Source organism: Schistocerca americana, chromosome 6, assembly GCF_021461395.2.
Source record: "Schistocerca americana isolate TAMUIC-IGC-003095 chromosome 6, iqSchAmer2.1, whole genome shotgun sequence".
Taxonomy (NCBI): Eukaryota; Metazoa; Arthropoda; class Insecta; order Orthoptera; family Acrididae; genus Schistocerca; species Schistocerca americana.
In genome coordinates, this window is record NC_060124.1 from 259,985,789 (window position 1) to 260,000,713 (window position 14,925).

The 14,925-nt window shown below is 41.4% G+C and overlaps 1 protein-coding gene across 2 annotated transcripts in view; it reads right to left on the reverse strand.

Annotated features, from left to right (window-relative positions):
* Positions 1–14,925, reverse strand: part of LOC124619416 (phosphoglucomutase-2) — a 136,682-nt gene that overhangs the window by 99,570 nt on the left and 22,187 nt on the right. For both annotated transcript variants that reach the window (XM_047145778.1, XM_047145779.1), the window contains exons 4-6: positions 12,238–12,430; positions 8,907–9,176; positions 688–878 (exon numbers count right to left, since the gene is read on the reverse strand). In XM_047145778.1, coding sequence (XP_047001734.1) covers positions 688–878; positions 8,907–9,176; positions 12,238–12,430 — 654 coding nt within the window. The remainder of the gene's footprint in view (positions 1–687; positions 879–8,906; positions 9,177–12,237; positions 12,431–14,925) is intronic.

Genomic DNA, 14,925 nt, shown 5'->3' on the forward strand with positions numbered 1-14,925 from the left:
ATGTTCTGTGTAACACCATCAGCCATTGTGAGAACAAACTGTGTATCATCCAGAGTAGAAATTTGCATGGAGAACAGGACCACAATCACCACCAATCGTGTTGTAGTTAGGTATGAGTACAACACGACCAGTAGACTGAACACAACTTTATTCTATGGAAGCATTAACAACTTGAACATAGTATTTAAATAACATTCAGTGGAAACCAATTGTGTACACAAGGAGCTGTAGCAATAAACACAGAACTGAGGCCAAGTGTAGCTCGGCTCAGTTAGGCTTAAACAGACTGGGGCCTGTGGCAGGCACTGTTGGTGATGTATATATCTCCCTCCACCCCCCCCCACCCCCCCCCCCTCTACACACACACACACACACACACACACACACACACACACACACACATACGTCTGAAGACATTAATGTGATAGTTGTCTCGTGCATTAGCAGTGGCACAACTTATTCAGCTTTAATTTAACTTTGAATTGATGACTAAAGAAAGTTCAAAGTGAGGACAATAACAAATTAAAAAGGCTGGTCCAACATTTAGATAATGGTAATAATTATAACATAAATTACGTTTGGCTTGAATCAACATTATTAACATTAAGGGTGGAAGATGATAGTCACAGAAAGATAGATACAGAAACTACTTTTATAATTTAAAGCCTTTCAATTTAAAACAATTACCCAGAAGAAGACTTCTCAGCTACTGCCACTCTGTCAGCATCAGGATCATTGGCAATAATAATGGTACTTCCATGAGCCTCTGCTGTGGTGAAAGAAAGATTCAGAGCACTTTTTCCTTCCTCTGGGTTTGGAAATTTTACAGTGGGAAATTCTGGATCAGGTTCCTTCTGTTCTTCAACTACTATAAATGGCTGCAGTAAATGAACAAACAGAAGTCAGGCATATTAGTATAGATTACTCAATGCATCTAAAAATAACTTACTTTCAAAAAAACAAAACTTTGTGAGCTGATATATGAACTCATTTCAGCAGCAACTGAAATAATAACAACAAGAAACAGAGAGAGAGAGAGAGAGAGAGACAGAGACTGACCTGGACTGCTTGTCCATATCAAGCACTCAGTTAATACCAGCCTAGACAACAATTTTCTCATTCAATGTCAGAATATTATGGTAAGACTCACATACAGGTAGTTATAATGCTTTTGTTTAATTTCCTGCATAAACAACCTCATTAAAATTGTTCAAGGTGTAATGCCATATCACCTTATAAAATACTAGAGAGCTATAATACTTCATATGCCTTGAGGCTGCTGCAACATGACACAATGTCCATTATTTTAGTATTTTAGCAATTTATGTATTTTATAAGCAATGCAGTAGTACACCCAGAAGTATTTTAATGAGATTTAAACCCGCCGTGGAAGCCTATGTATTTATGTCATACACAAAACGTTTCTTGTGCTTTCATAAGTGGTACACCTACAAGCATACCAATATTGTGTAAAATACTGAGAACTGGGAGGCAGAAGGGTATATTCACTGTACAATATATTAGGATTCCTTCTCATTCCATTGGCACATTGTTAACCAAACCAAAGGCATCATCATACTTGTGAAACAAGTGATGAGAGCTAATTATGTAATTCTTTTATTTTTCTTTCTTTTTTATGACACCTACATGGTCACAGTGAGAGGTTAGCAGCCTGCAGTACTAGCAAGTCAGTGCACCCCAGGACGACTATCATTCATTAAAAATAAATTAACACATTGTCATATTGACTGGACTGAACTGACAGAGAATGAATTACAGGTTAACAAATGAAAGGAATGTTTAATTCTGATTGCCAAAAAATCCTCAATACAAACCAAAATCCATTTAGGTACCTCATGTGAAGAGACATCAGCATGACGCTTAACTGACAATCGGGACACACGTAATCTATCTGTGTGTTCTGCTCTGTTAATTTTGGATATCTTGTGAGCTGACATGGTCTCCATAACAGTTGTCATGAAGGAGACGATTTTGTTCAGGACTGGTTCCTGTTTCACGCCTGACTTCCACCATGGCATTTTCTATTCATATCTCGCATTTGCTCTTTCCTGGAATGTTATCAGTTTATCGTTAAACAATTCCAACATTTCCTGGAAAGACCATTGAGGCACTCAAATTTCAACATTTATGTTTCTACCTTACGAATTATTTAGAAATAAAGGAGACAACTCACCGAAAGGAAGAAGCACTGGGTCGTATGCAAATGAAAGGTACAGCACTTTGATAGCTTCCAGAATGCACTTTCTTTTTCAAGCTTGTTGGGAAAACATGTACGCAAGCATGTGCACATACACACACAGGCACACACCTGTCTTCCTACACTGTGCTCAGTCAAGAAGTGTATTCCGAAAGCTAGCAAAGCTCTGTACCTTTTGTTTGAGTATGTATCGCAGACATAGTGCATCTGCCTTTTGGCGAGTTGTCTCCTTTATTCGTAAATAATTCATCATTCTATCTTAATCGAATTATGGAATTCTGGACTGAAGCTCCCAGCAATTCATAAACCATACTGAAAGCACTATCAGAATGTATTGTTCTTTATGGCCAAAGGACTATTATCATCTTAAAATACAACCATTATGGCACATTGGTTTTAAAATGTGTTATCAAATTTATGATGAACATTAATTCCTTCTCCAAAGTTACTAATGTTTACATTAGGGGTCCCATTACCCAACTCACCCATAGAGAGTAATAAACTCTTCTTCATCTGAGCCTCTAGAACTTGTCTTGAGAAAGTGAGCATTATACAAAAAAAAAAATGTGATTTATAGTAGTCCTGATATCTTATCAGCAACTGAAAATATTGCACACACATTCTGTAGATTGTAAGGGTAGTCAAGAAACCACCATATCATTCACATTTTGCTATAAGTGACACAAACTAGATGCAGTTTTTCCATCACTTGGTATGAGGTTGGGGATTGACTAACAACCTGTTCAAACAAATTTCGGGCTTGCAGCCGGTCGTCGTTCAATACTTCGCACGATATTTCAACTGGGCACCTGCCAGTCATCTTCAGGTGAGCCGTCGCAGACTGGCGAAAATGTTCTCTGTTCCGCAATATATAGCGTACTGTAACTATTCTGCGCATGCGTCAAAAACTTGATAGTTGAACCACACTGCCCGCCGGCAGCGCCCTCGCTGGTGGAATAGTGGAACTCAGTCGCCCTCTGCGTTGCTGTTTGCCACAGCCGTCGACGCACTCTGTTGTCTTTGATTTGAGCAAATCATAGAGATGATGGGATTCCATGCACTGTCCAGCTGGTAGCCGCTGTCACGGTTTAACAGATTTTCTGCCAGTCATATTTCTACGGATTCTTTAATAATGGAGTCCCAGAAAGATGTTGCTGTGGACAAAATCATTGTTTTCTCATACTCCATTGAATGTCCAGTAGAAATACAATGTTCAGCAATAGCGGACTTGCTTGGCTGCAAAAGGCGGGTGTAATGTTGATGTTCAGTGCAGCGTTCTTTCACAGTGCGTGTGGTTTGACCTATGTAAGCCATACCACATTGGCATGGTATCTTGTAAACTCCGGCCTTTCGTAGTAACAGATTGTCCTTAACTGATCCCACAAGGTCTGCAATCTTCGATGGCGGGCGGAAAACCACTTTTACCTATCTATCAAGTTTTCAACGCACGCGCAGAATAGTTACAGTACGCTATATATTGCGGAACGGAGGATGTTTTCGCCAGTCTGTGATGGCTCACCTTTAGGTGACTGGCAGGTGCCCAGTTGAAATATCGTGCAAAGTATTGAACGACGACCGGCTGCAAGCCCGAAATTTGTTTGAACAGTCAATTCGCCGGGAAAATTTTCAAATTCACGACTAACAAGCTCTCGTGCAGCTGAGTGTTTATCAGTAATACAACCATGGTGCACATAGCTATTGAGAAACAGCAGACCTTTTTGCATTTTACTTGATAGATACATTATGGCAATCTTTTCACCAAGTAAATTGATAAACAATATAAGCTGAACAATTTACACAACACTATGTAAATTGACCTACGTAACTGAAAAGAGAACAATCAAACACTGCTGGCAATTGTAAAAGTGTGAATGTGAAAATTAAGGCTAGCTGTCACTGTGGGAATATGCAAATAGGTGTCAGGGCACAGATAACCTAACTGTAGAGTGCTCATAAAGTCAACACACACACACACACACACACACACACACACACACAATTTAGATGTATGTTATGAATGGGCAATCTGATTTGCTCTTTAATCACATTTTAAATGATAAATAAACACAAAAGATGCTGTAGGCTAAGCACTGGCAGGTCGATAGAAACACAAACAGACACATACATACACACAAAATTCAAGCTTTCGCAACAAACTGTTGCCTCATCAGGAAAGAGGGAAGGAGAGGGAAAGACGAAAGGAAGTGGGTTTTAAGGGAGAGGGTAAGGAGTCATTCCAATCCCGGGAGTGGAAAGACTTACCTTAGGGGGAAAAAAGGACGGGTATACACTCACGCGCGCGCGCACACACACACACACACACACACACACACACACACATATCCATCCACACATATACAGACACAAGCAGACACATTTAAAGACAAAGAGTTTGGGCAGAGATGTCAGTCGAGGCGGAAGTGCAGAGGCAAATATGATGTTGAATGACAGGTGAGGTATGAGTGGCGGCAACTTGAAATTAGCGGAGATTGAGGCCTGGTGGGTAACGGGAAGAGAGGATATATTGAAGAGCAAGTTCCCATCTCCGGAGTTCGGATAGGTTGGTGTTGGTGGGAAGCATCCAGATAACCCGGTCGGTGTAACACTGTGCCAAGATGTGCTGGCCGTGCACCAAGGCATGTTTAGCCACAGGGTGATCCTCATTACCAACAAACACTGTCTGCCTGTGTCCATTCATGCGGGTGGACAGTTTGTTGCTGGTTAATTCCACGTAGAATGCATCACAGTGTAGGCAGGTCAGTTGGTAAATCACGTGGGTGCTTTCACATGTGGCTCTTCCTTTGATCGTGTACACCTTCCGGGTTACAGGACTGGAGTAGGTGGTGGTAGGAGGGTGCATGGGACAGGTTTTACACCGGGGGCGGTTACAGGGATAGGAGCCAGAGGGTAGGGAAGGTGGTTTGGGGATTTCCTTGGGGGTGAACTAACAGGTTACGAAGGTTAGGTGGACGGCGGAAAGACACTCTTGGTGGAGTGGGGAGGATTTCATGAAGGATGGATCTCATTTCAGGGCAGGATTTGAGGAAGTCGTATCCCTGCTGGAGAGCCACATTTAGAGTCTGGTCCAGTCCCGGAAAGTATCCTGTCACAAGTGGGGCACTTTAGTGGTTCTTCCGTGGGGGATTCTGGGTTTGAGGGGATGAGGAAGTGGCTCTGGTCATTTGCTTCTGTACCGGGTCGGGAGGGTAGTTGCGGTATTTTCATTTCCTCATGTTACACTTTCCACCTTCTAATACCATGTCACCCTCGCAACACCCCCACAACGACCCCATTAAGTTTTATTTACATTCTCTCCGCAAACATGCCTTCGCCCTAGCCAGATTACGCTCCCATATTCTATTTTCTCAGGCTTGTCTGACATTTGGCAGTACCCCCAAAGGCCTCACACTTAAAGTTCCCATCTCTGGCTGCAACCCTTCTTTCCATCAGTCCCTATACCAGTTCCAAACTGAACAATCCATTGCCCTCACCCACCTAATCCTTCACCTACACATCAACTCAGCCAATGAACACACCCATCAACTCCTATCCTTAATAAAAGTCCTTAATCTTTCCTCTCCCACATCCACACCGGCTGTTCAGAGCATCCTACTACAGGCCAACCGTAAATTAGAACAGCATGCCACCCTCCACCTCAAAAAACTATCCAATCTCCTGGTTTCCCACCTCCGGAAAGGCAACTCACTCACCCTTCACAACGTTGCTTTCCAGCAAACCTCAACCTCCTCTCCTTGCACACAAACCCAGTCTCTCCCATCTACTCAATCTCCCACTTCCAGCTCTACTCCCTCCAAAACCTCAAAATTCCAATCAACACAATCTGGCACCACAACACCCTAATTCAGTAGTTAACCTTTCCTCCAAACCTCTCTCCCAATCCGAAACCTCTGTCCTATCCAAAGGCCTCACCTTCAGCCCCACTCCCAGATTCAACCAAACAGCCCTCGTCAAAGATTTATTGTCCTACACTCGTACTCTCTGCTGGAAATATCACTTTGCCACGAAGAAAAATGATCCTAATCCTACTCCTAATGATCCAACTCCCCAAGACACCATCCAAATTGAACCCTGCCTGGAACAGTTCCGTCCTCCGTCGCAGCGGGACCCACCTCCTCTTCCTCAAAATCACCCTCTCCAAACCTTCCAGGAATTTCTGACTTCCAGCCTTGCATCTCAATCCTTCTTAAAAAACCTTAATCCTACTCCCAACATCACCACTGCTGAAGCCCAGGCTATCCGTGATCTGAAGGCTGACCGATCCATTGTCATTCTTCTAGCGGACAAGGGTTCCACGACCGTGGTACTTGATCGTCGGGAGTATGTGGCTGAGGGGCTGCGTCAGCTTTCAGACAACACCACATACAAAGTTTGCCAAGGTAACCCCATTCCCGATGTCCAGGCGGAGCTTCAAGGAATCCTCAGAACCTTAGGCCCCCTGCAAAACCTTTCACCTGACTCCATCAACCTCCTGACCCCACCGACACCCCGCACCCCTACCTTCTACCTTCTTCCTAAGATCCACAAACCCAATCATCCCAGCCGCCCCATTGTAGCTGGTTACCAAGCCCCCACAGAACGTATCTCTGCCTACGTAGATCAACGCCTTCAACCCATTACATGCAGTCTCCCATCCTTCATCAAAGACACCAACCACTTTCTCGAACGCCTGGAATCCTTACCCATTCTGTTACCCCCGGAAACCATCCTTGCAACCATTGATGCCACTTCCTTATACACAAATATTCCACACGTCCAGGGCCTCGCTGCGATGGAGCACTTCCTTTCACACAGATCACCTGCCACCCTACCTAACACCTCTTTCCTCATTACCTTAGCCAGCTTCATCCTGACCCACAACTTCACTTTCGAAGGCCAGACATACCAACAATTAAAGGGAACGGCCATGGGTACCAGGATTGCCCCCTCGTACGCCAACCTATTCATGGGTCGCTTAGAGGAAGCCTTCTTGGTTACCCAGGCCTGCCAACCCAAAGTTTGGTACAGATTTATTGATGACATCTTCATGATCTGGACTCACAGTGAAGAAGAACTCCAGAATTTCCTCTCCAACCTCAACTCCTTTGGTTCCATCAGATTCACCTGGTCCCACTCCAAATCCCATGCCACTTTCCTTGACGTTGACCTCCACCTGTCCAATGGCCAGCTTCACACGTCCGTCCACATCAAACCCACCAACAAGCAACAGTACCTCCATTATGACAGCTGCCACCCATTCCACATCAAACGGTCCCTTCCCTACAGCCTAGGTCTTCGTGGCAAACGAATCTGCTCCAGTCCGGAATCCCTGAACCATTACACCAACAACCTGACAACAGGTTTTGCATCCCGCAACTACCCTCCCGACCTGGTACAGAAGCAAATAACCAGAGCCACTTCTTCATCCCCTCAAACCCAGAATCCCCCACAGAAGAACCACAAAAGTGCCCCACTTGTGACAGGATACTTTCCGGGACTGGACCAGACTCTGAATGTGGCTCTCCAGCAGGGATGCGACTTCCTCAAATCCTGCCCTGAAATGAGATCCATCCTTCATGAAATCCTCCCCACTCCACCAAGAGTGTCTTTCCGCCGTCCACCTAATCTTCGTAACCTGTTAGCTCATCCCTATGAAATCCCCAAACCACCTTCCCTACCCTCTGGCTCCTATCCCTGTAACTGCCCCCGGTGTAAAACCTGTCCCATGAACCCTCCCACCACCACCTACTACAGTCCTGTAACCCGGAAGGTGTACACGATCAAAGACAGAGCCACATGTGAAAGCACCCACGTGATTTACCAACTGATCTGCCTACACTGTGATGCATTCTATGTGGGAATGACCAGCAACAAACTGTCCACTCGCATGAATGGACACAGGCAGACAGTGTTTGTTGGTAATGAGGATCACCCTGTGGCTAAACATGCCTTGGTGCACGGCCAGCACATCTTGGCACAGTGTTACACCGTCCGGGTTATCTGGATACTTCCCACCAACACCAACCTATCCGAACTCCGGAGATGGGAACTTCCTCTTCAATATATCCTCTCTTCCCGTTACCCACCAGGCCTCAATCTCCGCTAATTTCAAGTTGCCGCCACTCATACCTCACCTGTCATTCAACCTCATCTTTGCCTCTGCACTTCCACCTCGACTGACATCTCTGCCCAAACTCTTTGTCTTTAAATATGTCTGCTTGTGTCTGTATATGTGTGTGTGTGTGTGTGTGTGTGTGTGTGTGTGTGTGTGTGTGTGTGCGCGCGCGCGCGTGAGTGTATACCCGTCCTTTTTTCCCCCTAAGGTAAGTCTTTCCGCTCCCGGGATTGGAATGACTCCTTACCCTCTCCCTTAAAACCCACTTCCTTTCGTCTTTCCCTCTCCTTCCCTCTTTCCTGATGAGGCAACAGTTTGTTGCGAAAGCTTGAATTTTGTGTGTATGTATGTGTCTGTTTGTGTTTCTATCGACCTGCCAGCGCTTTCGTATGGTAAGTCACATCATCTTTGTTTTTATATACATTTTTCCCGCGTGGAATGTTTCCCTCTATTATATTGTATGTGTGTGTGTGTGTGTGTATATATATATATATATATATATATATATATATATATATATATATATATGAAGTACATGAAATTAGATGTCAGTATTTTTGCCCATTAATACATTACCTTAAAATTGGCTGTGTTAAAAGCCTGTAACATATACGGATATCCAACACCATGCAGTGGTGTATACGTAAATTTAACTGATGTGTTAGCATTTAAATTTGCAAACAATATGTCATCTTGAATTCTGCTATAGTATGCATCCCACACTTCTCGTAGAGGGTCTTTCATGAGAGGACTACTTTGTAATATTGATGTGTCCCAAGAATTTTCCCAGGGGCAAAGATTATTTAAAATATGCTTCTGTATGTTCTTGTCATGAGGAGATATGATCTGAAATGAAACAACATTTTTACTCTTTTCAAGTAGCTAAATTATTGGGCAGTTACATTTATAAGCACTCATATACACAAGATACACAATACACTATACCTTTTATGAGCTGTATTGTATATTTAACAAAAACACAACACAGGTCATAAAAGGTACATTGTATCCTAATCATTTTTTGTGCTTTCATCACATTCTCTAACACTGTCTTCTGAATAAAGTTACAGAAAGTACTAGACATTAAGAGGTGAGGAAAACAGATCTCTCTTCCCTATTTTCCAGGCCTACAATCAATTATGTAGTACAAAATATAATTACAATTTGCAGCACTGCATTTCACTTGAGATACGTGAGCACAACTATAAATAATGGGTGATTTTTGTATTTTTTTTCTGTAACTAATGAAACACTATATATATATTTGCTAACAAGATCTATCAGAACCTGCAGGATACTTAAGAAATCAAATGATGAAAGTTTTCATACAAATTCCTGTTGTAAACAGCTACAAAGGTAAATTCAAAAATATGTATTTGGTAATAATGAAATTATTCCATAGATAATAGGAAGCCATATTTACAAAACAAATAAATTCTTGTATTCAGTGTGAACATTTACACTTCCTGTAATTATCTATGGCCCACCCAACATCAAGGGAGGGAGGAACAAAACGTCCTATAGGTGGACTCTCACAAAATTAGTGTATCTCAAGGGGAAATCATCTGAAAACTTCTGATGATCAGCTGTGAGTCTAGAGCAAACATGTTAAATATGGCAGCTCACACAGAGTGTACAGTCTGCAATGCTGTGGATAGCTTTCACTTGCCAGTAGCATTGCTCGTATTAAATATGCAGAAACAACTGCAGAGTTATGGGCCTCTGGAACTTCTTACACTCCAACACAAAGTATGGTAGCATATGAAACGGACTGCTATCAGCAAGCACGGCCACCATCTCTATTTAATGAGCCTAATATTTTAAGTTCAGATATTTAGTCTAAAGCCTGTAGACTGTGCCATCTCAATCAATACGGAAATATTAAGAAAGTAGACTGAGACATGCCTCCTTACTCAAGGGGAATAAGTACCAAAGCATAAATGGATAAGAAGACAGATTCAGAATGGTGCAGTATTCCCTTTGAATTATTTCCAGATTTCACAGAACATTCAAGTGCAGAATAAATATCTACCTGTAATTATTATTTTTAGTTGTTCATTATTAACAATGCTCTGAATTACAGGTCTCTGTTAGAATTGCAGCAGGCATAGCAGCTCATTTCCCCCAGATATTTAATATATTTTTACTCAGAGAACAATTGGAAGTAAACAGTTGACTGAGCCCTACATTTCTCTTACTTAACTTTTATTTAACTGTCTTGATTGCACAGTTTTTTGAATAGAATTACTGGTTTTGGCCATGCAATAGCCATTTTCAGTTTATCTTTTTCTGTTGCACTGCAATACGTCATTTCAACTAAAAATAACATGGGTCAAAATTTTTATTTGGTACTGATACTAAATATTATTTCATGAACAAAATGTTCATACTGTAAACAACAAGATGAAATGTCTGGCAAAGAAACAAGCTGCTGGATATGTGAGAGCCTGTCTCTGACTTCTAAACAAAATGAAAACAACTTACAGCACAACTTTCACTGTGGCAGAACTGAAATGATAAGCTGCACTCAAAAAGAGATACCTACATCCATCAGTGAATTAGGTTTCAAAATTGTACGCTCAAACAGCTTTAAGCAATAATGAAATGACATTCATTAACTCTAAATTGGAGAGAGATGTAGATCTCCTTCAAGATTTAAAAACAATTTTGACATATTAGCCACATGTTCTATGCATCAATGTATGATCTACAGTGCACCAAATTCAATATAAACAACAACCACATTTTTCAATGCTATCTCTTTGCATTATACCAACGAATGACGATTACGTGTTGAAGAAAATAGCTGGATCCAAAAAACGGTGATTTCACATTTTGTTAATAACATTCAGCAATATACCCAAAAACTAACTGCATAAATTGATGTTGCGTTGCTTCTTTTCAATATTTGCCCTCTTTGGCTGCCACATGGCTACCGGCCTTTCTGTAGCTCGCTGTCACAGAGCTTCCTTTCAGCAAAGATTCTGTTAGCATAGCTGCAGCCATTAAGTCCAACAGCAAAAAAGAGACTAGACAGATACATTTTCTAAATGATCAGGTTAAAGAATAGTTCTCCGTAAATTAAGTTTCTATTGCAATTACTTCTCACAATTAAAAGTCTTAGCTGTAGTACTATATTTGATTTTACAGAAATTTATTCAGGAACTTTTAGCAATTAGATACAACCATCGTTTTAAGTGTTACGCAGTGATGCAATAAAAAACATTGTTATCTTGCTTGTTTCCTCTCTTTCAGCTGAATTTTGCCTTCCTTTCTGAAATGCATCAATACCCTTTTAAAAAATTCAGTATCATCTACGAGAAACATTCATATGTGTTTAAATCAAGGGTATGTAATCATTACATTATAACATCTTTGTTCTCATGATGAGTGAAACAAAAGGAGGGTTAAGTTAGACTCTTAAGACAAAAAGTGATAGCAGTACTTATCCAAGTCTAATATGTAGTGAGGGTTATGGGTGCATAATATCGAAATTGTGTGATAGATATCCTACACTACTGTATTAGCGGTAATGCAACAGGTTATATGAATTATGAGGCACATTAAAATAAATCTACAATAATACTTTTCAGCACTTTGCTTAAGACTCATTTATATCAAATAAATCACAAAATATTATCTATAAAATAGCTAAATTCTGACAATCCGTGATTATAACAAAGAGCTCCAGAGGTCAATCTTTGATGAATATTACAATCTATCATTAATTATTTATTATTTCAATTTTCACTTGAAACTAATAAATTAACTTCTTTTGTAATATCTGTCAATAATAGCATAGCAAAGATGAAAGCACCTTGCTGCAATAAAATTTTGGGGAAGGTCGATATATACAGAGACAGAGAGAGAGAGAGAGAGTCTTAAAAAGAAAATAATTGTATATTACCTGTGCACCATTGCTCCAATATACTTTGTATCCATTGTCATCCTTAGGGTTATGTGATGCAGTTACCATGATTCCAGCAGCACATTTGAAATGCAGAATGGCAAATGGAACAAATGGTGTTGGACATATTTGTGAGAACAAATACACTTGCACATTTCTGCGTATGAGAATGTTCGCAGCCAACTGAGCAAATCTGTAAAAAAAAAAAAAAATTATATATAAAGTTTCATGGCACATGGCAGTCATGTTCTACACTTATCATGAAACTCTCATCTCGACCACAAAGTATTCATTTTCTTTCTCCCTTGTGCATTTTGGCATTTCATCACTGTCAACGGAACAGAACACTAATGATACAAAGAATCATTCTCAACTTGCGTTTACTAAGCGCAGGTGCACTTATGCTTAGTTATAGCAAGTTGGATTCAATACTTTATAACAATGGTGTTCTGTTCCTTTGACAATGGGAAATGGTAAAATGCCAAGCGGCATAGAGAAGATGTAAAATAAGTATATTTTGTGATCAACATAAGAATTTCATTATCTGCAAACTCATATAAATAGTTGGATGTATATGCTATATACATTTAATATTATATTATATTATAAATTTATTGTATTAGAAATTTATGATTCTATAAAAAAATCATGAAGCTTCAAGAAAACTTTAAACTTTTACATGATGGCAGAGCAATTTCATAATTTAAACTATATAGATCTACAAGTTATCAAAGAAAGTGTGCTATTTGCTAACAGAAATGCAAGTTTTGTAAAAACATAGCAAAGTTTCTGTGGAGCAAGGTGAGTTTTGGAACTCTTAAGAATAAGAATAAGGAAACAGTCATGAACTGCATATTGGTATACTGGTTAAAATTGACAGAATGAACTCTAAATTACCCCAACTAACTTATTAAAACAGAGCATCAGAGCAATGTTACGCTTCCTGATACTTAAAGAACTGCACATTAAAAAAATACAGTTAGCTGGGAGAGGAAGTATTCTACGGGGGGCACCACTCCTTGATAAGCAGTTGTCTAGCAGATAGGTGTATATGGAGGAAGGGAGGAGGGAGGAGGAAAGGATTATAGCAGCTGGGAGGTGGAAAACAATGTGAGGAGTGAGACAGAGAATGACAGAAGTATCGCAAGGACTGACAGGGCAAAACAAAGGATTTTCAATGTCTGAGGTAAAATGTGTATTAATTCTGACAAAATTGACAAAACTGTATTATTGTAGTAATAGCAGGCAAAAAACAGACAGATAAGGAAGTTTTGTATTTGCAACTGAGGGGAGCAGTATGCTACAACAGAATGTAGTCAGGAATAATCATAATACAACAATACAGTTTCTTGGGAAGTGAGTCCACATTACCTGGTTCAACTGAAAGACAACACTGATGTTCCACTAGAATGTTTTTAACTGGAAGTCTTATCACTGATGAAATCCAGCGAGACAGTGAGCTTGCGGACAGCTGAAGACATGGTCCAGCGAGGTGTGGGCTCAAGGACAGGTGAGACGATGTCCAGTGTGATGTAAACTCGAGGATAGTTGAGATACAATCCAGCGAAGTGTGAGCTTGAGGATGTTTTAGCCAAGGTTCAGTGAAACATAGCTCAAGGATCACTTAGACGAGGTCCAGAGAAGCAGCAACTCAATGAAAGTTGAGATGGGCTCTAGAGAAGCACCAGCAGCAACTCAAGGATTGTTGAGATGAGGTTTAGGGAAGTAGCAACTTGAGGATGGCTGAGGTGAAGTCTGATGAGGCAAGAGATTAAGAATGAACTTCAATCGGTCAGTTGTTGAGTGCGGCTGGCATAAGCCCGGAGCACGAGCGAGAGCTGAGAATGAATCCCAACTGACCCATAGTGCTCAGAGCCATGAATCCCAACTGATGGGTTGCTAAGCCTAAGATAGGACTGCGCAGTGGCTGTAGGTGCCCTGAATACCCACCCAGCAGAAGAACTCTGGCTCGGCATTCAGCAGATGCAGTTTCATAGAAGAAAAGTGATGCCCACAGTTGCAGTGCTGTTACTGCAATACATGCACTGCTACTGGTGAGGCTGGGGCACATGTTATTGTGGCAGCTGCTGGAGGTTCAGTTGAAAACAACTTGGCATGTTTGCACTGATGATGGACTGTTTCCATAGATCTCCTGAGGGCAATGTAATTAGTAGATCTGAACCGCAGCAGCCTGTGGTAAACACCTGTATTGATGGTAACACATCACATTTGTGGTTCGCTTATGGATGAGGTGGCAGAGCCATTTCGAACACACCGAGTGAGGTGGCGCAGTGGTTAGCATACTGGACTCACATTCAGGAGGATGTGGTTCAATCCCGCATCCTGCCATCCCGAATTAGGTTTTCCATGATTTCCCTAAATCGCTTCAGGCAAATGCTGGGATGGTTCCTTTGACAGGGCATGGCCGACTTCCTTCCCCATCCTTCCCTAATTCAATGAGACCGATAACATCACTGTTTGGTCTCTTCCCCCAAGTCATTCCAACCCACCTAATACAGTGTGGCATCTGCATGGAAGAGGCAAACCCAGGGTTGGATGCTCCTGATAGCGTAGGTTGGAATCCATGGAGTAGTGGCCGAAGGTAGTTGGCACAGAGGGGGATGTGAGAGACAGCTCGAGGACAGATGAGGCAGGGTCCAGCAATGCGGCAACTCAAGGATGGATGAG